This window comes from Cavia porcellus, unplaced genomic scaffold (genome assembly GCF_034190915.1).
Source record: "Cavia porcellus strain 051 isolate PalLab524CR breed Dunkin Hartley unplaced genomic scaffold, mCavPor4.1 scaffold_23, whole genome shotgun sequence".
Lineage (NCBI taxonomy): Eukaryota > Metazoa > Chordata > Mammalia > Rodentia > Caviidae > Cavia > Cavia porcellus.
In genome coordinates this window covers 143,665-166,598 of record NW_026947506.1, presented here as the reverse complement: position 1 = coordinate 166,598, position 22,934 = coordinate 143,665, and the positions used below count along the sequence as shown (strand labels likewise).

The 22,934-nt window shown below is 46.4% G+C and overlaps 1 protein-coding gene across 1 annotated transcript; it reads left to right on the top strand.

Moving 5' to 3' along the window:
* Window positions 1-5,278: 5,278 nt before the first annotated feature.
* Window positions 5,279-21,867, top strand: Mat1a (methionine adenosyltransferase 1A). Its single transcript, XM_003466091.5, has 10 exons — window positions 5,279-5,396; window positions 5,531-5,847; window positions 8,869-8,946; window positions 10,252-10,374; window positions 12,705-12,817; window positions 13,514-13,657; window positions 17,484-17,702; window positions 19,087-19,269; window positions 19,362-19,495; window positions 20,065-21,867. The coding sequence occupies exons 2-10, from the start codon at window positions 5,754-5,756 to the stop codon at window positions 20,165-20,167; spliced, it is 1,191 nt and encodes a 396-aa protein (XP_003466139.1). The 5' UTR covers window positions 5,279-5,396; window positions 5,531-5,753; the 3' UTR covers window positions 20,168-21,867.
* Window positions 21,868-22,934: the final 1,067 nt, after the last annotated feature.

Below are 22,934 nucleotides of genomic sequence, written 5' to 3'. Positions count from 1 at the left end.
CAAAGATTTTGTTCAACTCTGATATTTCTATGTTGAGGTATTTTTTGGTCTAGTTGATCTGTCTATTTGTGATAGCAGGGTACAGAGGTTCTCCCACTGTAATTCTGTTTATGCTTACCTGGTCTTTTATATCCAGTAGTTCTTGTTTTTTAAAGTTGGGTGCACTATTGTTTGGCACAAATACATTACCAATTGTTATCTCTTCCTTTGGATTGTACCCCTTAACCAATATGCAGAGATTTTTTTTTACCCTCCTTTGATCAATTTTGGCTTAAAGTTCACTTTGTCTGAATACAGAAAAGCTAACCTGCTATGGTGCTGCATAGATTAGCTTTGGGGGAGTTGAGAGATTTTGTAGGCATCTTGTTGGCTTGTCTTATGTTTCTTCTTTTTGTTTGTTGCTGTTGTTATGTTGAGATTTTCATGTTGTTTGGAGTGGAAAGCTTTGTTTCTAATTTGAAGTGCTCTTTAGATAATGTCTACTTTTCAGTGGTGTCCTCTGGACATAGCCAACTATTGACCTTTGCCTCTGACCCAAGATTCAGCCATCCCTTTTTAATAGAGCTGGGAGGTTGCAGCTTATTTGGTCCAGTAATCAGTTTTCCAGCAATGAGCCACAGTATTGTTAATGACAGCAAGATAATCCAATTTTTGGCATTCCACAATTAAGAGCAATAGCTATGTCAACTTGGCTATAGTTATAAAATCCATACTGATTATAGCATCAAATACAAATTGAATACTGACAAAACCTAAAGACCAGTAAAATACTACCCTTAACCATAGCAAACCATATAATTAACCATGTAATTATGGTATGATCACTAAGATAAACCAAATATTGACCTGTTATCAACCCACAGTAAATATCTACTAATTGGAACAACACTACTTCTACTAACAATATTGGTAGGACAGTATTCAACAGCAATAGTGTAAAGTTAACTAGATATCTGGAGAGTCGTAAAGCTTAGCAGTTATACTAATAAAGATAGAGTAGGTGGGAAACCACAAATACAAAAAAGCAAAATTTGAAAAATTAATCAATGAGATGTGAGGAGGAGAGAAAAGTGAGCTAGGGGCTCCTATTAAAAAGCCAAAGAAAATTAATAGTGACAGCACTTACAGAGAAGAATGAACAAAAAAGAGAAAAAGATAAACTAAGAGCAAAAACGGGAACTAAAGGAAGAGAAAAGGCTAAAAGGGGAAAAGAGATAAAAGAAACTAAAGGGGAGAGGGCTGAAAAACCCCCACCCCCCAAAAATATGAATAAAGAAGAGACAAAAATAATACTAAACAGAAAAGTCAAAAAATACTGAGTCATAGAAAGAATTCCTAGTTACTGAATGAGTGATTTCTTTCCAAGATCTTCAGTCTTGGGATCCATCCAGTCCAATTTGCTGTGCCTAGCTTGCTCATAGTTTTTTAGGTGCCTCTGCAGTACCGTAAGGCCCCTCTGTCCAGTTTTTTAGGTGCCTTTCTAGTACCCATTGGATCCTTCTGTCCATCACTCACGACGTGTCCCTGCTCCACTGGTAGATGGGGAGTGTGTTTGGTGCTCCAGTCTCTATAGTCCTCAGGGTTCAAGTAGGCTGTTGGACATATGTCCACAGTTGTAAGGTTTGGTTGCTCCTTTCTCCCCTTGGTGATGTCCTCCTCTAGGATTAGGTCTTCTGCCCCTTGTCATGGGGAAGCAAAGTATAAGCCTGGGTTGGAGCTGTTGGCTGGCCCTGCCCTTGGGTCAGGGGTGCTGCACTCCTGGTGGGGACCTGCTTGCTTATGTGGGGCAACGGTGCTGCTCTTCCTGTGTAGGTCTCTTATTTTTGTGACTTTCTGAAATGAAAAGTACATATGTTTCAGTTTCTCACACTAGTGAGACAACACGATGTTTACATGCTTGTCTTCTTTTGCTTTTGAGTATGGTCTTGAGTTGCATGCATTTACTTATAAAAGTCTTTAGTTTATCCTTCTGTATAACTGAGTAGTACTCCATTGTATAAAAATACCCATCTTTTTTATGCATTCCTTAGTCAGTAGGCATTTAGGTTGTTTCCAAGATCTGGTTATTACAAATTGTGCTTCTATAAACTTGGGCGCACATATATTGCTGTGGTATGATGTTTTTAAATCTTTTGGGGAGATACCCAGAAGGGCAATAGCTGGGTCAAATGGGACCTCGAGTCATAGTTTTTTGAGGACTCTCCACACTGATTTCCATAGTGGTTGCACCAGTCTGCATTCCTAGGTATTTAATTTTTTGGATGCTAATATAAAATGTATTGTTTCCCTGATTTCTCTCTCAGTGAGTTTGTTATTCATGTACAGGAAGGCTATAGATTTTTGAGTATTGACTGTATACAATTATATTACTGAATTTGCTTATTAAATGTAGTAGTCTTTTGGTGGAGTTTAGGGTCTTCTATATGGAATATCATGTCATCTGCAAATAGCAATAGTTTAACTTCTTCCTTTCCTGTATTTATTCCTTTTATTTCTTTCTCTTGTCTAATTGCTCCCTAGGTGGAGTTTAGTTTAGTTAAGCACAGCAGGCTACCTCTCTGCATCTGGAGGTTGAGGTCATCAGAACTTCCTGGTTATCTCCTTATGGCATGGCCATCATGTAGGCAGTGCAAGTGCCAGTAAAAGTCACTGCCTGGTCAGGCCTCTCCACCAGCTGGAGGGCCTCCAGCTGTCTGGGATCACTGCCCTTACTCCTTCCTTAACTGGCCAGAGTGGGTCACACACACTGCTAGTTAGGGCCAGTCCTCTGTTTCTGACTCAAGAAACTTAGTAGAGGTAAATCAGGCAAAGCAAGATCTATTTTCAAAGCCAAATGTCTTAGGGGCGGGAGTGAGGTTCAGAGTCGAAGGTTGTTATGTGGAAATGAAATGAACTGTGGGTCTTTGACATGCTGAGCTTAGGTAGTCTGTGGGGTTGGGGGTGGCACTAGGACAATCCCTGTGAAGAAAACAAGATGGTCTGTGTATGTGGAAGACTGTATTTGCATTTAGAAGGGGAATCAAGATTGAATCCCTTGTGCGTTCTGCTTCCAAAGTAGTTATATCTTTTTAATCTGCCAATTCTTTCTGAAAGGGACTGTAGAATAACCTTTGGATGGATGGCTATTTCTTTTTTTTTTTGCCTTTTTCTTTTTTTATCAGTTCCAGGGATCGAACTCATGACCACACACTTGCAAGGCAGGCGCTTATGCCGCTGAGATAAATCCCCAGCACCACGGATGACTATTTTTAAAAATCTAACTGGTAAAATTCATTGCAGAAGTAGAATCTTTTTGCTAGTTTAGTACTGCCAGAGCCTTTCATTCTGACTTTTATAAAAAGCTGCCTCTCATACATATCTTTACTGTGGAGTTATTGTGATATTGAATAACTGGAAAATTAAAAAAGCACTCAACCACTGGTGAATGAATGATTAAATAATTTGCAGCTTTTCCTTATTGTGAGATATGATTCAGGTGCTAAAAAAAAGTCTGTATGTATATAAAGATGTAAAAAAAAAGGACCATAATAAATTGTGGGGAAAAAGATCAGGATACAAATTTTGTGTGTGTGAGCATGTGTGTGTGATTTCATTTTGCACAGAAAAACCATATATAAGTGCATAGACCGCTTAATAATAATACTTGCTACTATTTATTACATTTTTATCATTTGACAGTAGTATGTTCAATACTTATCACACCTAAATGACCTAAGATAATTCTCATAAAATCACTGTGAGATAGGTTGTCATTTAACGTACACTGTGTAGCTCAGAAAGCTGTGGGCTGAGAGGTTAGGAGGTCTGGCCCAAGCTGTCAGAAGTTGGAGGCAAGGTCAGTGCTCCAGCCTGAAGACTGAACTTGTAGCCTCTGTCTTACCTGTGCAACTGTCTAACATCTGTCTTGGAAAGATTGAGAAGTAGCTCAGTATTTATATGATAGGTGACTCATGAGAAACTCATGTGTGTGACAGCACTGAAAGATGTTCTCCACACCCCTCATCACTCTGAGCTGGTGGCCCAACTGCAGAAGTCTGGGCACACATTTCTGAAACACCACTTTTCCATGCTGGGCATTTTCATAGAGTGGCTGTCATACCGTTGCAACTGCTAGGGTAGAGTTCAAATTAAACATTAGATCATATTGTTTCTGAAAAAACTAATGTTCCCAAAAGACATTTACAAAGCAATAGAAATGTTTAAATTTTAAGTATAAACAGGGAAGGTCTTGTGTGCCAACAATGATCAGGCTTAGAGTCTAGAATCCTAGTTTGATTTTCCATGTGTCCATCCTTCCCCAGGGGTCTTTTCTTCTCTGAACTTTCAGCAGTGTTATGCCTAAGCAGTTCAACCCACTTTGTTAAATGCCTTTGATGAATATGTATATGAGAAATCCCTCGTATTACCCTACAAGCAGTCCCTTCAATAGGCTTTTCATTCCCTGAAGAGATTGGGCTGCTACTGAGGACCAATTACTAAAATTCACTAGAATCTGTGCCAGAAATATTGAAATGCTTTTTTTCTGGCCACGAGAATTGCAAGCCCAGGCTACTGTCTCCTGCCTTTGCTTCCCACGGTCTGACCTATGACATATACAGTTTTTAATGGCATTCTCTACCTGTCCTCATTCTCTGTGACCTCTATCATCCCTGCATGTGAAGATGCAGCTCAACCCTGGAGCAGGAGAGATTGAACTGAGTGATGCACTCAGTCTATTAACTAATGATATAGTCTGATCTAGTATAGTTTGGTCAAGGCAAAAATAATGAAGGGTGACATGAACAGGTATTTATCTAGTATGAATGCATGGACATTTAATTTAATATCTGGCAGCTGTGGGATCAGAACTCTAATAATTTCTCTGCAATGAATTTGTTTCTCAGAAGTCCATCTCTGAAAACAACAACAACAAAAATCCATTGTTCTATATTACTTGCCCAGGTACTTTTTTAAAATTAACACCTTGCTTATTAATTTGCCTCCAGCACCTTAGAGAAGTTGAAAGTTTGGATGATTTCTGTTAGCAGGAAAGTGTGGATTCAAAGGCTCTGTCTCCAAAATGAGTCTGTTGTGTAACACTGCAGCTGGTTCAATGAGCAGGTGAGTACTGTGGGCCTACAGTGGGTGGGCATGAACCCACTGTGGACCAGAGGTGGGTGAAGAGGCGCTCGCCACCAGGGCTGCCCAGTGTTGCAATCTTAGCCTGAACCATGTCCAATGGGAGAGAATTTCTTGCTGCCTGTTTGTACCTCTGAGTCACCACAGACCCTCTGCCTTCCAAAGTGAGATGAGAGTGCTGGAAAAATACATAGATTAGCTGGAGAGCTGCAGAGAAAACTCAGTGAGGCTTCAGTTCTGCAGAAGCCCTGCAGCCTGCTTCACCTGCCCTGAGCCAGGTACTTGAGGATTGGGATATCAGAACTGAGGACTGACATTCCTCAAAGTAAAAAGACTCCCTCCCCTCTGAGGAAATGGACTCCTCCAATGTCCTCACATGATTACTCAGGTACTTTCACTTTTCCATATATAGGAGTCACTCAGGAGCAAGCGCTGACCAGTGGAGGGAGTGACACAGCCTCCTCTATTTGTACCACCCATCCTCACCTTGCTGTCAGTGCACCCAGGCAGTAGAAGGGAGCCATCCCTGTGCCTCTGCCAGAGACAAGCCTGTTGGAGTGGTAGAGAAAAGCTCAGGCAAAGCCACAGCATTGAAATTGTTGCCTTGGAAAAGTGGAGTGGAGAAGTGTGAGACAATGAATGGACCCGTGGTTGGCTTGTGTAGCCATTCGCTAACTGAAGAAGGAGCCTTCATGTTCACATCAGAATCTGTAGGAGAGGGACATCCGGGTGAGTTGTCCTGGTTTGACCGCAAATCCATCCTCCTCAGTCTAGACCCAGGGAGTTGTTAAGAATGGTGAGTGTTACTTGTGATAGGGTCCTCTGGAAAGACAGCATAAACAGTAGCTTGTAGTGAAGCTGAGGATCCGTGCAGCTGCCCATCACCAGAATCTCAGCACAGCAGGACAATAAACATAAGATACATACAAAACGTCCCATCAGATCTTAATTGTTGGGTATTTATTTTGATTTCTTTTTTTTTTTGATGCCGGGGTTCAAACTCATGACCTGGCACTTGCCAGGCAGGTGCTTATGCCCCTGAGCTAAATCCCCAGCCATAGGTATTTATTTTGAGTGAAGCTTTTATCTGTGATCACTGAGCAATTTAAGTCAACAGGGAATGATCCCCACACAAGACCATAGGGCACTAAGTTCTGGTGAAGGCGCAAGGGTTTGTATTTTTTTTTTTTTTTTTTTTTGTCTTTTTAAAAATCAGTACCAGGGATCAAACTCACGACCGCAGACTTGCAAGGCAGGTGTTTATGCTGCTGAGCTAAATCCCCACCCCCAAGAGTTTGTATTTTTAACAAGTTCCTAGGACATGCTGCTGCAGAAATCATACTTTTAGGACTGCTATACCAGGAGAATCCTGAGCACTAGACACACAGATTTGGTGTTAAAACACTTCTTTATTTTCACCTGAGAACTTGGGGTGTGTGGTAATTTACCACCAAGCTCCCCTTTCCCATCTTCCTTGTGGTCGTCTTTCCTCCCAAAGATTTAACTTTCATAACTTGTAACATGGCTCTGGTCATCACAATGCACTGCTCCTCCGTGGTCCTCAGTTGCAGGCAATTTTGTCCATCTTTCCCAAGAACATTTTGTAATATCTAGAGATAGTTTTGGTTGTTACAGCATTGGGGAAAAGAGAGAAGGTGCTCTTGGCACTGACTGGATAGAGGCCCAAGCATGCAGCTAAACTTTATTTTACAATGTGCAAAGCAGCCTTACAACGAAGTACTCTGTGGCTTAAAATGTCAGTAGTGCAGCTGTTCAAAAATCTTGAACCAAATTGCTTTGTGTGAGACTTACTTAGTTTAATGTAAATACCCTCTTTCACAGTACATACATTTATGGATAAACATCATAGATTTCCTGTAATAATAACCTTGGATACGTGGCTTTGTCTGATATACTCTGGTTCTTTCAGTGGCTTATGAGGGCAACATACAGGTTAGGAGAAGGATTTTCACCTGGAGGAAGTGAGATTTTTGGTACAGAATAGCTAGTGGCCCTGAGTGTGGCACAGTATACCCAGCAGTAATGTGCTTAGTGATCAGAGGATGACAGTTTCAGCCAATCTGTGGGTCATTTTGTTTCCTGACACTCCCTCAGCTTATCTGATTCTGCTTTCATTTGTCAGTATAAATTAACTGTACAAGTAAGTCAGTTTCTTCTAAGGCTTAGTGGCTTCTGCTTTTTATTCCATAACCATCGGAAAGAAAATTTACTTCTTTTCTGAATTTCAGGAAAACTGACTCTTGGCTATCTTAAGACTACTGAGTAATTATAATAGAAATTTGGAAAGGATACCCTTGGGCATTATCTTATGTGAGGTACTGTCTTTATGACATTGCTGCATTCTGGTTTTGTCTTTATAGCTGCTACATTACATTGGGTCCTTTGAGTAAGCGGAGACACCTACAGTCAGCCTGTGAATAACTTCTAGGGATCCTAGTGGGCAGGTCTGAAGTGGCCATCATTACTAATTTCAGTATATATCAGCTGTGCGAGGTCTTGATGGGTACGTACAGAAACCAGGGTCTCAGGCAAACCTAGATTTATAGCTGGGATCTGCCACTGGCAAGAAAACCCAAACACATATTTAGTAATGTTTCTCAAGAAGAAATTACAAAGTTAACCTTTGAAGGTGGATAAGACTAACATGGGTGCCATATATTTTTGGCATATATATATTTAAAACAATTACTTTTGAGAGTTGAATAGTTTGATTCTGAATCTGGAGTTTTAAAATGTATTAATCTACTAAGAGTATCCATAAGTATTTTGAACATAGTATGAGATGTGATGTGCATAATTGAGGTCACTTTTAATTCTTCACTTGTGATTGTTCACCTTGCAAAAAACAAAATAAGAAATTTTCCACAGTGATCTACGTGTTAGACCATGTGTAGTCTTCAAGTCTAGCTCAGGGTGAACCTTTATCATTCCTATCTTGACCCCAGAGGGAAAACCCAGCTATCAGGCCGTCTAGTCTTCAGTGGCCATGGGGAGACTCTGGGAGATGGTCATGGAAATGTTCTTCAAAAGAACAGTGATATTAGGGGTGTTCTTGGGAGAATTCTTGGGCCTTTTGCTTTATTCTTGTCATAATGAGGACTGAACCTTGTACTCTTATTACTGAGCTACATTTCCAGCTCTTTATTTATTTTGATACAGGGGCTTGCTAGCTTGTGAAATTTCTGATGTAACTCTCCTGCTTTAGCCTTCTGTAGCTAAGATTTCAAGGTTGAGCCGTGAGCAGCTGCTCTTGTGAGATTGCAGGTGGTGGTATGTACTTGGGTGTTTGATTTTGTATGATGCAATGCAGTGCAGCTATTTGTCCCATCTGATTTTACATCTTACCATTGAATATTACTGATGTTATTAAGGGTTCTTTCTATTTCTAGGAAATTTCTAGATGTTAGAGTTAAGAAGAGCATGTTGTAAGAATGAGAGACACTGTACTTGGGTATGTGTGTGTACATGTGCTGCTTTAGAGTCTAAGAAGAGCTGATATTGAAGCATATTTCTTCTACAGTATTCTATAATTTTATAAAATATGTATTTTCAAAGTGAGGTAGGAATGAAAAGAAATAAAAAATTCAAAATCTTCCTAATTTTTATGTTAAACTATGAATCCTGTTAGGTAGGTAGAATTGATTTGAAAACCGACAGATTATCAGATTACTTAATATTTCAGTTATACTCATTCCTTATATGACTCATACCCTGTTCATTCTTGTGCAGATAAGATCTGTGACCAGATCAGCGATGCCGTTCTGGATGCCCACCTCAAGCAAGATCCCAATGCCAAGGTGGCCTGTGGTAAGTGACCCATCCCTTCCTGCCAAATGGCTGAGCGGGCCAGGTGAGACACGCATAGTAGGGCTGAGCCATGGAGTGGTGAATGTCCATGTGCTCTGTGCTGCAGCATGGTCTCCATGAAGTGGCCTTCACATGCTACGTCAGGGGAGAAAACACTTCAGGTCATGAAATAAATCTGTAATCATCTTCAGCAGGAATTTGGCCTTAACTATCTTAGTCTTAGTAAAGGGCAGAGAGTTGGATCACTGCAAGGCCTCCTGACACTGGATGTTTTTGAGGAGTGGAGAGGTCTTTCAAAGTTCTGAGATCAGTGCCCCAGAGGAGATGGAGACCATGGAGCAACAGAGCTGCTGAGAGGGCCATGAGCCGCATTTCTGCTATTAGAGCCTTTTCAGGTCATGGAGTGTCTAGCTCCTTTCTTGCTTTCTGTCTAGCTGGTGGTATGATTTTGACATTAAACTGATTTATAAGGCCAACTTCTCCATCAGTTGCCCATAACAAAAGCACCAGCTTTCCTAAGACACATTAATATCAGACCCTCCTTGTTTCCTGGAGGCTAAAGATGTCCACTGTTATCTGTGGAATAAGTTTTTCACCTTTTGCCAAGACTGAAGCCTGAGTCACAGCAGCAGAGCCAGGGACTCTGGAGCCTGCTCCCCTCACAAAAGGATCACAGTGCCATTGGATCAGGGCCTCAGCCAAGGCATGGGGCAGTGCACTCAGCAAGAGATAAGAACCCTACTGTTCTTATCATCAGCACTGTGTCATGCCCACTGCCCAGAGCTACCCTGCCATCTGTGGTGGCATCCTAGCCCCTGTATCAAATGCTTCAGGGACTCATGGCTCTCACAGGGTAGATTACTTCCAGCTGTTTGCAATATATCAGGGGGTAAAGATCTTTTGATCTAACCCCCTGAAGCTCACAGTGGGGTTTTAGCAACAAGTGGGTGGGGAGGGAGGGCAGGCGGCAGTGACCTGTGTTCACTGTGACAGCCACATAGAACTATTGTCTCTTTTAATCCACACAACAGTTTTAGTATTTTCTCACAGAATAGTTGAGAAAACTGAGAACTAGGTTAAATAAATTGTCTGAGATCATACACATAGTTTAAAATTGAAGTGCAACTGATCCTTCTCAAAGCATCTTTCTGCAGGCAGCATCTGGTGATGCTCAGTGATGAGGGCTGGGCTTATGCTTTTTATCAGCATTGTTATTTTCTTTCTGGAATCCATTGCTCATGAAACATCTCCTACTGCCATCTGCTGGCACATGGCTGCCAATCTTTCTTCCTCCTTCCCTTGCAGAGACAGTGTGCAAGACAGGCATGGTGCTGCTATGTGGGGAGATCACCTCCAAGGCCATGGTGGATTACCAGCGCGTGGTGCGGGATGCCATCAAACACATTGGTTATGATGACTCTGCAAAGGGTGAGGGCCAGTATACTGGCTGGTTTCTGCTGAGAGAGCACCTGCTGCTGGATCTGAGCCTTAGTGTTAGAGCAGTGCAACTCCTGCCTGGAGAAGCATCATCACTAGGCCCATGTGTTAAGTTCCAGGGGTCCAAAGCTTGGACAAGAGTATTACATCCGACTGTGTAGGACAGCAGCAGGGGGATCCGCCCACAACCACTGTGGCTGAATCTCATTACTGCCCTGCCTTCTTGGTGTTGGAAAGGAATTAGCACTGAATAAGGGGAGCTGCCTCCATTGGGAACATGCCCTCTGCCAGGCACAGACACTGGTCTTTTTGTGGGCACCATCTCCCTTAATCATTCCAGAAACTCTGGTGTACTTCTTATGCAGACGAGGAAATTGAGGCTTAAAATCTATAGTTGGCAATCAGTGAAAGGCCACCAGGTTGGCAAATCTACCGCTAGCATAGAGAATGTCCAGTTTTGGGATTGAAAGCAGTGAAGGAGACGGACTGGCCCAGTTCAGTGCTACTGCCAGTCATCTGGGGGCCAAAGCCCAGAGGAGGGGTCCAGGCCTGGCAGGGACTGAGGAGAAGCACCACTCTAATGGGCAGGTCCAAGCTAAAAAGACCATAGGGCCTTAACGTGTATTTCAGTGTTCAAGCCAGGCAGCAGCACAGGGTGGAAGGCCACCAGAACTGGGGCCCTGAGAACAGTGCTATTCCATGAGGGCTGCAGGCCTTGTTCCTGCACTGGCTTTCTGGTTTCCATCTTAAAGAGTCCACAGTGAACTTAGACTAATTCCAATCTTTAAAGAAAAATTTCCTTTTGGGTCTCTGTTGTCTCTCTCTATACTCCCCAGTCAGCAGGATAGCTGTGATGGCTGCCCTGCAAGTCCAGAGCCAGTTACTCCCTGCACTCTATGTTGCAGTCACTGAGTTCCCCTCCTTTCCAAGTTCTGGTTTTTTTCCTTTTGGTTCCTGAATTGTTTTTCCAAATCACTTGGAGTACTGCTTAGTTTTCAATGCTGGGAAAATTCATTATATAGACAGGAAGTGATTAGGCAAGATGTGAAATGTCTAATGTCAATGGAAGAACACTGACAGCTCTCTAAAGACCTCTCATTGATTTGCGTATTAAAACATTCACTGGGGATCAGGGCAGTGCAAAGGGGAAGATGACTAGGTGCTCCTGGGGTAGAGGCCAGGGACTTGAGATGTTACTCAGTGATGTGTCTATGGTGAGTGTAAGATGCAGGAAGCTCGACTGCAGGAGGAAGCACACAGGTGCATTTCCTGAGAGCCAGGAAGAGCCCTCCAGGCAGGCAGACAGACCTACTGAGGGGAAGGTGTATTGCTTAAGGTCAACCCAGAACCCAGTTGTCTAAAGGTTTTGGTAGTGAGGGCTGAGTGGTGCAGTAGAGCTTCAGTTTTTTATTCTTTGGTGGTAGATCCCACCTGAAGCTTACACATAAATTGTGGGTTACATCTAAGAAGAGGCTGGTTGATAGGGCTCAGGGAGGTCAGGGCACTTGTGGTGGGGCATCTGGTGTTTGGCTTTCGGCAGCATAGCCCAGCACGGCCCTGAGGACTAGCAGGAACAGCAGCTTCCTCATGGCACTGCCTGGACCGGTCTAGTGCCCACTGTGCGAGAGCCTGGCTCTCCAACTTAGCCTCAGCATGGCACACTGGGGCCTTGGCTTTCCCATTTGCTGCAGACCCTGGGCATATCTTGGGATCTCAGCACACCAACTCTGTTGAGATGGTTCATGTACACTAAGTTTGTTCAGGTGTTTGATCCTGAGCTTCTGAATGGCAGCACTGGAAACACAGTGGCAGCACCCTTGATTTTCACTCAGTTTGGTGATGCTCAGACATTGTCCTGAGAGCTTCTCCAGGACAGCTGAAGACATAGGGCCAGGAGTCACTCATCACCAGTGCAGCATCTATGATATCTGGTTTTAATGTCACAATTTCAAGTAGTTTATGATTTTTAAATGTTTTTCATTAGTGCATATTAATTTTACAAAACCCTGGGTTTGAGTGATATTTTTGTAGGTGTGTATAACATTTTAATCATGTGAGATATATCTTTTCAGCCAAAGTATAATTTAATATGATAACATGCACCACAGAGAACTTTCTTTGACTGAAGAGTTCAGCAAGATGGTATGGGAAGGAGACATGACTTTTTCGTGCTGTCCTGGGTCTTAGCTATGGGCCTAGACAGACCCCAGCTGGTCAGAAACCACCTGACCTGACACTCAATGCTGTGCAAAGGCCAAAGCTGCCAACCTTGCCCGTATGACTCTCATCCTCATTCAGCCATGCTCTCCCCATCTTCCCAGGCTTTGACTTCAAGACCTGCAATGTGCTGGTGGCTTTGGAACAGCAGTCCCCGGATATTGCCCAGTGTGTCCATCTAGACAAAAATGAAGAGGATTTTGGTGCTGGAGACCAGGTATCTCAGCAGTGTGGGAGCTTGTGGGATGTCACTCCAGTGTAGTCCACCTTAGACTGGCCTGTAACTCTATGGAGGCGCTGAGGGAATAGTGGTGCATTCCCATAGTCCTAGCTCTCTGGGAAGCTAAGGCAAGAGGATTGCAAGTTCAAACCTACCCTGTCTCAAAATAGAAAATTAAATAAGGGCTGGGGATATAGCTCAATGTGAAAGTTCTTCCTTCAATATTCAATCCTCAGTATATTGCCAAAGACAAAAAGAGAGAGTAGTGTTTTAATTGAACTTCACAGCTGGGGATTTAACTCAGTGGCATAAGTACCTGCCTACCAAGTGCAAGGTCTTGAGTTTGATCCTCTGGGCCAAAAAAAAAAAAAAAAAAAAAGTTAATTGTACTTCACACTATTGGGTAGACCCACCATGCACACTTGAGCTGGAGAAGCCACCTAGAGTGAGGTGGTTTTCCTACTAGGGCAGTGATTTGAGGGCAGCATGTGAAGGCTGCAGTTGATGCCTGAGGGGTTTCTTTCCCTTGTGGAGGGCTGGGGGTGTGGATGGTGCTTTCCCTTTCAGACTTACCGAGTGCAAAGTCTTCTATGTATGAGACATCCAGTAAATGTTGAAATTGTAGATTTGGGAAAGCCATCACCCTGGTGGTGGAAGCTGGGTGTCGCTCAGTCTGCCTGGTTGCGGCTGTAGGGCTTGATGTTTGGCTATGCTACTGACGAGACGGAGGAGTGCATGCCCCTCACCATTGTCCTGGCGCACAAACTCAACGCCCGCATGGCAGAGCTGCGGCGCACCGGTGTGCTCCCCTGGTTGAGGCCCGACTCCAAGACCCAGGTGAGTGGCCTCCAGCACCTCCCAGAGCCACCAAGTCCTCTTCACTCTTGACATGTTTAAGATCAAAATATTCAGTCTGTGCATTCAACAACTTGTTTATTTGAAAATGTTATTTATTTGAAAGCTTTTACTGTAAATATACCTCCCCCACCCCTACCACATTTTAATACCAAAATTAAAAATCATAGAAAGGTTTCAAGAGCCACTGTCTGTCTGTTTTGCTTTGTCTTCATCTGTAGACTAATGACTTCTGGTTCCTGCTGTGGCCTTGCTGCTGCACAGGATGCAGGTGTCTTGGGCTCTGTCTTCGCATGTGCATGGTCCCTATATCCTCCACAGGGTGTCTCGGCTGTCTGTGGTCATTGCAGCCCTCATGCTCATTTTTCTTTCTCAGGGTAAAATAAAGCTTTATGATTGCTGGGTCAGGTCCTGGCCCAGCAGGCCCTGATCTCTGCTCCCGCTGTGTTAAAGTTGCCCTTTGCCTCTGTTTGAAGGGTGGCCCTGGAGGCTGGAGGAACGCAAGTGTGGCACACATGGACCCTTCCTATTGGCCTTCATTCCATGTCCCTCCCCCATGAACCCTGGTGACTGTGATGGCTCCATTCCCTGTGACCTCCTGCTTCTGCTGGGCTTCTGCATTCCCCCACCCAATGCCCCATATCTGAACACCTCTTCCTCCGCACACCCTGGACCTCATCTTCCTCCGCACACTCAGCTCCCAGTTCCCCCAACCCTGTCATTTGGAATCAGTTGCCCTATTCTCTGCTCCACTTGCACGTGTACTCAAGAGCCTATGGCGTGGTGCTCCTGTCCCCTCTGTGCTCCTGAAGGACTGTGCTCCAGGTCCCCAGCCCTGTTTAGTGCTTTCTTGTCTCTACCCTACCTAGGCCTCACATTTTCTGCTGAGCACCCTTGTCTTTCCAGGCCAGCCTGCCCAGGATGCACTCCTCCCAAAGTTCTCCCTGCCAGAAATCTCCAGTTCACTTCCTACAGGCTTCACTTTTGACTTCCTGTATCTGTTCAGAATTCCATATGCTGTGGCAGGAGAGAGAAACTCCTTCTCTTTCTGGTACTTGGAGCCATTTGTGGTTCCCACTTCACCTTCCTTTGCCAGTGTCCATCAGGTCCCCTTGTCTCTTGGTGCTTCCTATCTGCCCCTACCCTTGGCCTTGCTTGGGGTCTCTGTTCCTTACATATCCACAGGGGCTAGCTAAGTGTGGGTGTCTCTGTGAGTGCCAGCCCTAGCTGCCAGCAGATAGTACCTTCTGCACCTGCACTTAGCATTGACCCACAGGGTTTTAGATCTCATCGTGGTGCATGTGGGTCTATCCTGTTTCCCACAGTACAGTGTCCTTTCTGTAAGCATGAGTCCCTGCACAGAGCAGGCATTATTGTAAAGAGTGGTACATAAAGAAGGGGAGGGGATCTGTGTAGGAATGCTGTTGGGATTTAAAACTGTGGTGATCCTCAGAAAGTTGATCCCAGAATAGTGGCAGAGGAAGTGAGGGAGCCTACTGAGCACCTTTAGGCTGAGAGTGAGTGGTAGTAATCCACCTGTCAGACCAGCCACACCAGAGGAGAAAGCCCTTCTTCACGATGTTTAGATGAGAAACAGTCAAAGCTAGGTATGTTGGGAGGCTGATATAGGAGGATCTCAATTCCAGCACAGCCTGTGCAACTTAATGTCTTAGCAAGACCATGCCTCAAAATTTAAAAAAGTGTCCAAGTCTAGGATGTTTGGGAAGGGGAAAGACAGGCTGCCATGAATGCCAGAGGTCAGCACGCCCTGTGCAGAGCATGCAAGTTGCCAGTGGAGCTCCTGCAACCCTTGGGGAGCAGCCTTGTTCCTCTCTCTCTGCACCCTGTTGGTGAAGGATTCTCAGTACTGTGCAGTGTTGACTGTGAACAGAATGAGGCTTTCCACCTGAACAAACTCCTGCTGCTGATACTGAGAACTGGGTTGCAGGACGGTGGCTATTTTTGTCCTTGGCCAGAGCTGTGTTTTCCATGGTGTATTTTTCCGCATATCTTGCTGACGCCATGAGATAAGAGCCTTTTCTCCATCTACCCAGCTCTGTCTTTCTGTAGAGCTTTCCTGGGGTGAGCCTGGTGGAGGTCAGAGCAAAGCTTTTCCCCTGAGCCTGCCTGGGGCCTCCCTCCTGGGAACCCCAATCCCAGTCTCATCCCAATTTGAGGCTTAATCTGTGTCCCCATGCACCTGTAATCTCATAGTATCTGGCTTCAGGGGCCTGGGCACTCATCATTTTTTCTAAATCTCACCCTTTTGCTCTTGGGCCAGGAAGGACCCAGAGCAGGAGTCATCTGATACAGTCTCCATAAGGCAGAGATCTTGCTAAGCCCACAGGAGGCACTTCCTGCAGAATTTGCCCTGAGTGGGCCTCAGGCTGGGCGCAGTCCTCTGTCATTGGCCATAGTGGGATCCCACAGGTATCTGGAAGACTCTGAATGGCACACAGTGCTTTGGGCAGCATCAGGTCTGTGATCTAGCTCTTGACTCTCCAGTGGTAACCTTCTGCTGGACCATCTTCCCCTTAGGCCACAAAGCTAGAAGGCAGGCCCTGGCTCTTCTGTGTGATCTTTACCACATATTTTCAACCTAGACCCTCAACTTGCTGGTCTATAGAGTGGGCTGGTCACAGCTTCTCATCTTGGGCATGACTTCTAGGACATGGCATGCTCAGCCGATGCTCGTTTCTCACTGTCCTCCCCCATCTTCTTCCCATGCAGTCTACAAACCCAGAGGGCCCAGACTGTTTTCCTTTGTTGCCAAGGCAGGTCATTCTGTGATATCAGAACAATGTGCCCTGGGATGTGTCAGCAAGGGCAGAATCTCTGGAGAAACATTTGTCTGTGCTGTGGTAGAAGGGATGTGGGTTTTGCACAGGGCTGAGCAGGAATTGGCTACTGGCTTTTCCCCAGCTGGTTGTGTGATACCAGACAAGTGCTTTCCCTTCCCCTTGCTTTGCTTTTCTCTTGTTGGGTAGGGATAAAAAGTGCTTTCTGCATGGGGATGTCTGATATATTAATAGAATGCTCCAGGCAGGAGCAAGACTGGCCTGTGGAGGTGGGAGTTTGTGTGAGATCCATGCCTGCAACCTGACCTTCCAGGACCTCACAGGTGGTCCTTCCCCTCAGAGGCACTCTCCTTGTCCTTTCGTTTGGCAAAACAGTCCAGAGCTGGTCTGAGACAGCTGCCTTCTCTTATCTCAGCCATCCTGGCTGCGGTCCCTCTTACCCTGGTCCCTACAGAGGCCAGTCCACTGCCCCAGACACTGCCAGGGATCCCCCACTGCAGGTGCTGGGTACCCACAGGGCTACTCACCACTGTGTCAGAGGCTCTGATAATAAATGTCACTGTCAAAGCCTTCTCTCAACCCTTCATAGCCCAGGCCAAGAGGTTCCTGTCCCTGCCTATGACATGCGGCCAATGGGTTCCTGTTGTCACTGGTAAGACAAGGATACTTTGGCCAGAAGCTTTGGAGAGTCAAAAGAGAGATTTTGGCCAGGGGACATTTGTGGGCATCCAGCATCTTCTGGAACAGCAGGGGAGGAACCTGTGGGCTCACAGCTGAGAGGAAGCTCATCTTTAAATGGTACCTACTGGGTTCACACATGGAGCAGCTTTGCCTTATGCCCAGTCACTTCACAGTGCCTGGCAAGTTTTCAAATATAAAAATTTGTCCTATTAGTTCTTTGAGGACAGGAGGCCTCACTTGTCCCTGGGGGTCCTGCCAACCTCTGGGGTCCATGTCTAGCAGTGATGTTCACAGCCTCACAATGCCTCTCCTTGCCTTTGGATGCCCAGGTGACAGTTCAGTACACGCAGAAGAATGGTGCAGTGATTCCTGTGCGCGTCCACACTGTTGTCATCTCCGTGCAGCACAATGAGGACATCACACTGGAGGACATGCGCAGGGCTCTGAAGGAGCAGGTGATCAGGGCTGTGGTGCCTGCCAAGTACCTGGATGAAGACACTATTTACCACCTGCAGCCCAGTGGGCGCTTTGTCATCGGTGGGCCTCAGGTGTGTCTGGATCTCTGAGTGAAACCCATTCCTGGGTCTTGGGTCCCAGAGCAAGGTTACAAGAGAGAGATTTTCACAGCTCGGCGGGACTGACTGGGGACTGAGTGTGACATCTTGAACTTTGGTCTCATCCATTTAGTGCATTTTGGGGGGCGGGCTGCTATGTTAGTGCCCATGGAAGTGAGGACATATCCTTAGGAGTCTCAAATGCCATCTTACTTGCAAACAGCAGCCACTGCCCTCATAAAACGCCACCATGCTTGCTCTTGGCTGCTCCTGCCAAGGTGGCACTTGCTGGGTAGCTGCTGTGGTTGCTATAAGCTCTTGTGGGTACCACGGTTGGGCAGGGACTTCTTAGTAGCGGCTCCCTCCACCTGTACTACAGGACATTAGACATCAAATGACAGAGAACCTTGGAGAGGCAACTGACTGCTGCTGGTGCAGGGTGCAGGTGCAGCTGTGGGTTGAGCTCTGGGGATAGATGGAGGGTAGAAAATGGGGTAAAAGGAAATTTTCTATTGCAGGACTTTTCAAAGCCTAGATACACTAGGGTAAACCATAAAAAGATGGGTTAGAGTAAGAAGCCTCCCCCAAAATCATTTAGGATAGAGCCCCACCCTTTAAACATCTTTATGTATTAATCAGCTCTCCCTTTCTGAGACACAATACCTGACACTGGTAATTTAAAGGAAGAGAGGGTTAGGAAATGTTTATTTGATTCATGGTTTCAGGGCACTCAGTCCATGGTCTGCTGGTTCCAAGGTGGGATTGTCATGGTGGAAGAGTGTGGGGAGCCAACCTGCTTAGTTCAAGGCAGACCAGAAGCAGAACAGGGAACAGAGCCAGAAAGGAACTGGCCTAAGACTGTATACGGGGCCCAAGGTTACACTTCCATGATCTCCCAGGCACACAGAGAAGTATCTTTTAGATATTTCTTAATCCAATCGAGTTGACATGTCAGGATTTAAGACACATTGATCAAAGATGCACAGGGAATATTTGGGAAAGGCACGACATGGCAGTAGCTGGTGGTACCAGAGAGGCCATGGCCCAACACTATGTATGTTGCACTGTAATTCCTGCCTGCAGGTGCATTTAGCCTCATGGACTCAACACCATGATGAGTGAGGCAGCTGTGACCTTACACAGCCTCTGGCCATATTCTGCATTTTTCAGTAAGGTCCCAACAGATAAACTGATTTCCACAGTTAGTCAGTGATAGAACCAGGAGGCAAATCTGGGGTTTCTGGAAATTCTCAGACAAAGGGTCTTTGAGAAAGACCCACAGGCACCTGCAGGGCACCATTTTCCAAATCTTCAGCCCATTCTACCTCTTCAGGGGCTCAGGGGCTCATATCTTCCTTCCATTTCTTCTCCTCTTTAGGGGGACGCAGGGGTCACTGGGCGCAAGATCATCGTGGACACCTATGGTGGCTGGGGCGCTCATGGTGGTGGTGCTTTCTCTGGAAAGGACTCCACCAAAGTAGACCGCTCCGCAGCCTATGCTGCCCGCTGGGTAGCCAAGTCCCTGGTGAAAGCTGGGCTCTGCCGGAGAGTGCTTGTGCAGGTAGGTCAACCCCCATATTCTGAGTCCACTTTCCTGGCCCTGCCATCCCTACCTGAGGACACCAACATCTCTGAGTGTGGTCTTTCTGAAAGGTGTCCTATGCCATCGGAGTGGCAGAGCCACTCTCCATTTCCATCTTCACCTATGGAACCTCACAGAAGACAGAGCAGGAGCTGCTGGAGGTGGTGAACAGGAACTTTGACCTCCGGCCAGGTGTCATTGTCAGGTAAAAGGATCGCCAGCTGCTGCATGAGACCTCGCCCCACATACATGCTTGACTGAAAGAGAAGCAGAGAGAAGGGCTATCCAGCTTCCACAGGTCAGGGATTGCAGGCTTTCCACCCAGCATGTAGTGCCCCTGTCCATGGGATGCCCAATTTCCAAGTGGAAGAGGTGGCTTGAGAGCCTTGATGGCCCAGCAGCTCCTCAGGAAAGTGATAGTAAGGCCCACTGGCTGGAAGTCAAGTTGCAAGTGCACAGCACATGCTTGTTTCTCATGCCACATGGCTGCATAGTCCTTGACCTGGGCCAGGCAGTTGGGTGCAGGGGAAGACACAGGCACTGAAAGGTAGAGTTTAATTACCTTCCCTGGCGTATCTGTGTGGTCAGCTCCCTTGGGAGCATCTGAGCCTCTTTCCTAAGCTGTGACACAGGAGGGCCAGTGGCAAAGGAAGGACATGCACAGGGTGAAGCTCCATCTATGCTGCCCTTAGAGTCTGTCCCTGCTCCTGGGCTCAAGTTCAGGGAAAGAGATCCATTCCAAAATCCATTCTCTTGTTTTCTGCTGGCATGCAGGGATTTGGACTTGAAGAGGCCCATCTACCAGAAGACAGCATGCTACGGGCATTTTGGGCGGAGCGAGTTCCCCTGGGAGGTACCCAAGAAGCTCGTGTTTTAGCACTCACTGGAGTGGGCCTGACCTCGCCCTCCACACTCTTCTCATGATCTCAGATGCTCCATTTCCTCAGCTCCTCCTGGCATCTTGCCCACCCCGCCCTGCCCCTGTGAGCAAAGCCCATCCCTCTCTTTTGTCCCTCCCCATTATCATCATGGATGTTGGAGGAGGGCAGGTAGCCTTTAGGTGCTGGGGGTCAGGGTCCTTGTGAGCAACGTCATAATGTTCTCCTACCTGTCCCTCAGAGCAGGACAATGTCAATCGAGTGGAATGGTCACCTTCATCAAGAGAAAATCTCCCTCAGCCTTCCCACAACCCAGACCTAACTAGATCTCAAGACTTATGTGGTCCAAGCACACCAACCTTCCTCTCAGATGTGTGGCCAGTACCCTGGCCAGGGCCTTAGCAAAGCCCTGTCCAGGCTGGGCACTGACATCTCCTGGGCAACTGCTATGTGCAAGGCCAAGGCAATGACTGACCTCAAGCCTTCTTATTTCCAATATTATAAAGTGGCACCTTTTGTTATTCTATTACAAATGAGGGAAACTGAGGCACAGTGCTGGGTCCCACAGCTACACATGTCAGGCTAGAAATGGCTCAGGCTAAGGCAAAGCAGGTTGGGACAAGACTGTGGCTTAAGCTTGGGTTGACTGGAAGTCATGCAGTGAACCCACTGCTCCAGGCAAGCCAGGAATGATGCTCTGTATGACACATTGCAGAGCCAGTACGAAGCCAACAACAGGTTTCACTACCATGCTTGCCCTGGTAAAGAGTCCATGGCAGGCTAAGGAGTGTGGTCCCTCAGGCTAGGTTGGAGTTTAGGTCTGGGAAGCAAGCAGCCTTATATCTCAGAGGCAAGTGGGCTTGGACTTTGGACCCCTGGGGCATGTGGCCCAAGTCACATCCAGTGCCTCCAGGGGTCTTCTGGCACAGGTGTAGTAGCTTGTCCCAGTGCAGTGGCCCTTGCGTGAAGGCTGGGACCTGTGACCTTTGAGTCTCTCCCCTTCCCTGGCCCCATCCCCGTTTGGTGATGCTGTGGGTAAGTGGGGCTTCTCTGACCCCCCTTCCAGAGAGGCCAGTCCTGAGGCCTGTGTGTCTAAGCATAGCACTGCCTCTTGGTGGTGGACAGGGTGCCTGATGTATGAGGACATTCTGCCTTTGCCTGCTGGATTCGAGAGGACACATCTGCTCTCAAAGGGCACAAGTGATCCATTGGTCTATTGTGGTCTCAGAAGCTGCAAACTCTTCTGGTTTTTCCTCAGTGGTTGGTGCCACATACCCTATCTGTCCTCAGCCTGGGCATTGGACAGCAGATCTCAGCCGCCTTGCTAGCAGCTAGGGCACCAGCTCAGACAGGGCTTTCCATGGCCCCAGGGGAATGCTGGAGACCTGGCTTCTTCTCAAGGTGCACAGTACTGGTTCTGGCTGCAAGAGTTCCTGGCTGCCTCTGCACCCTGAGCTTCCATGAGACTTAGGAGCTGTGGCCTTTCTCGAGGCCTTGGCTGTGTAGAGGCCTCAGCATTCTTTCAGTATAGGGAGGGCAGGCTCACAGATGTCTGAGTTCCTCCAACTTGGGTTGTTTTGAAATGGAAGTTTCCTTCCCCTGGAGAAGAAAGATCTTTTTGGCCTACATTGTGCGTATGAATCTAAAGCCTTTATTAATAGTTCCTTCTAGGACAGTGAATAAAGAAACCAAGGAGCAACTACTGTATGCTGAGCTTTTGTCTGCAAAACCCCCAGAGATGCAATACTCACCTCTGCTACTCCCAGCAAGTTGGGCCTCTCATCAGGGTTACCCTAAACCAGCCTGTGGGGGATTTGCTGCTCACAAGGGACGGAGTCTTATTTACCAGCTGTCTTAGTTACTTTTCTCTCGTTGCTATGATAAAATTTCTGGCACTTAAAATTAAACAGGGAAAGTTTTTTTTTTTTTTTTTTAGCTCAGTTTGTAAAGGTTTCAAGCCATTAGGGTTGGCTCCAAGGCAGGGTGGCATATGGCAGAGGGGCCACAGTTTTTGGTGGCAGAAGACAGCAAAATTAGCATATGACAGAAAAATGGAGAAACAAGCCTCTCTGCCTTTTACTTTATCCAGACACCTGTGATTAGGTTGGTACTGATCCAGTGGACTGATCCAGCAGTCATCCACCCTTAATCCTAGCACCAAACCATGATTCACAAACACTAGATTCAGCTATCACCAAAAAAGCCCCATCTAAAAGTACCTGAGCCTTTGGGGGAACAGCTAGATAAACCTCAACATGGCGTGGCCATGCCATTAAGCGGATGCACGGTTCCTCTTTCAGTGGTGAGGAGAGTAGTCAGTGATTCTTCTTCAGCAGCAGATGTCTGAGGAGTGCCTGGCCATGGAGCAGAGGGAGGTGGAGCCCATGCAGCTGCCACAGCAAGGTGGGAAGGACTCGAGGGCCTGCCCTGTGGGCCGAGCACAGGCCCGTGTGGCTTTGGCCCTTGTTAAGATGAGGATCTGATCAGAATTCTAGAAAGGTAAAAGGTGTAGCAAAGACCCAGGACCCTGGCCAAGGGGAGGGGAGAGCTTCTGTGCCCCAAAGAAAATTATCACATGTTCTATAATGCAATACACGCATTGCAGAGACATACGTGGACAAAACGACCTGCACAGTGCATCTGGGAGGGATGTCTGTAGAAGGGATCTGTGGCCAGAAAAGGCAAAATAATTTCCAAAGGAGCCGAGGGGAGTGGCCAGGGTGGGAGGAGGTGATTCTAGAGGAGTGGGGTCCTTGGAAGCCAGGT

What these genes read in the sequence shown, in the direction of transcription:
- Mat1a (XM_003466091.5), top strand. Translation starts at nt 5,754, where the DNA reads ATGAATGGACCCGTGGTTGGCTTGTGTAGCCATTCGCTAACTGAAGAA. An exon ending in CAATGCCAAGGTGGCCTGTG is followed by an intron (nt 8,947 to 10,251) that starts GTAAGTGACCCA and finishes CTTCCCTTGCAG; the next exon opens with AGACAGTGTGCAAGACAGGC. An exon ending in TTGTCATCGGTGGGCCTCAG is followed by an intron (nt 17,703 to 19,086) that starts GTGTGTCTGGAT and finishes TCTCCTCTTTAG; the next exon opens with GGGGACGCAGGGGTCACTGG.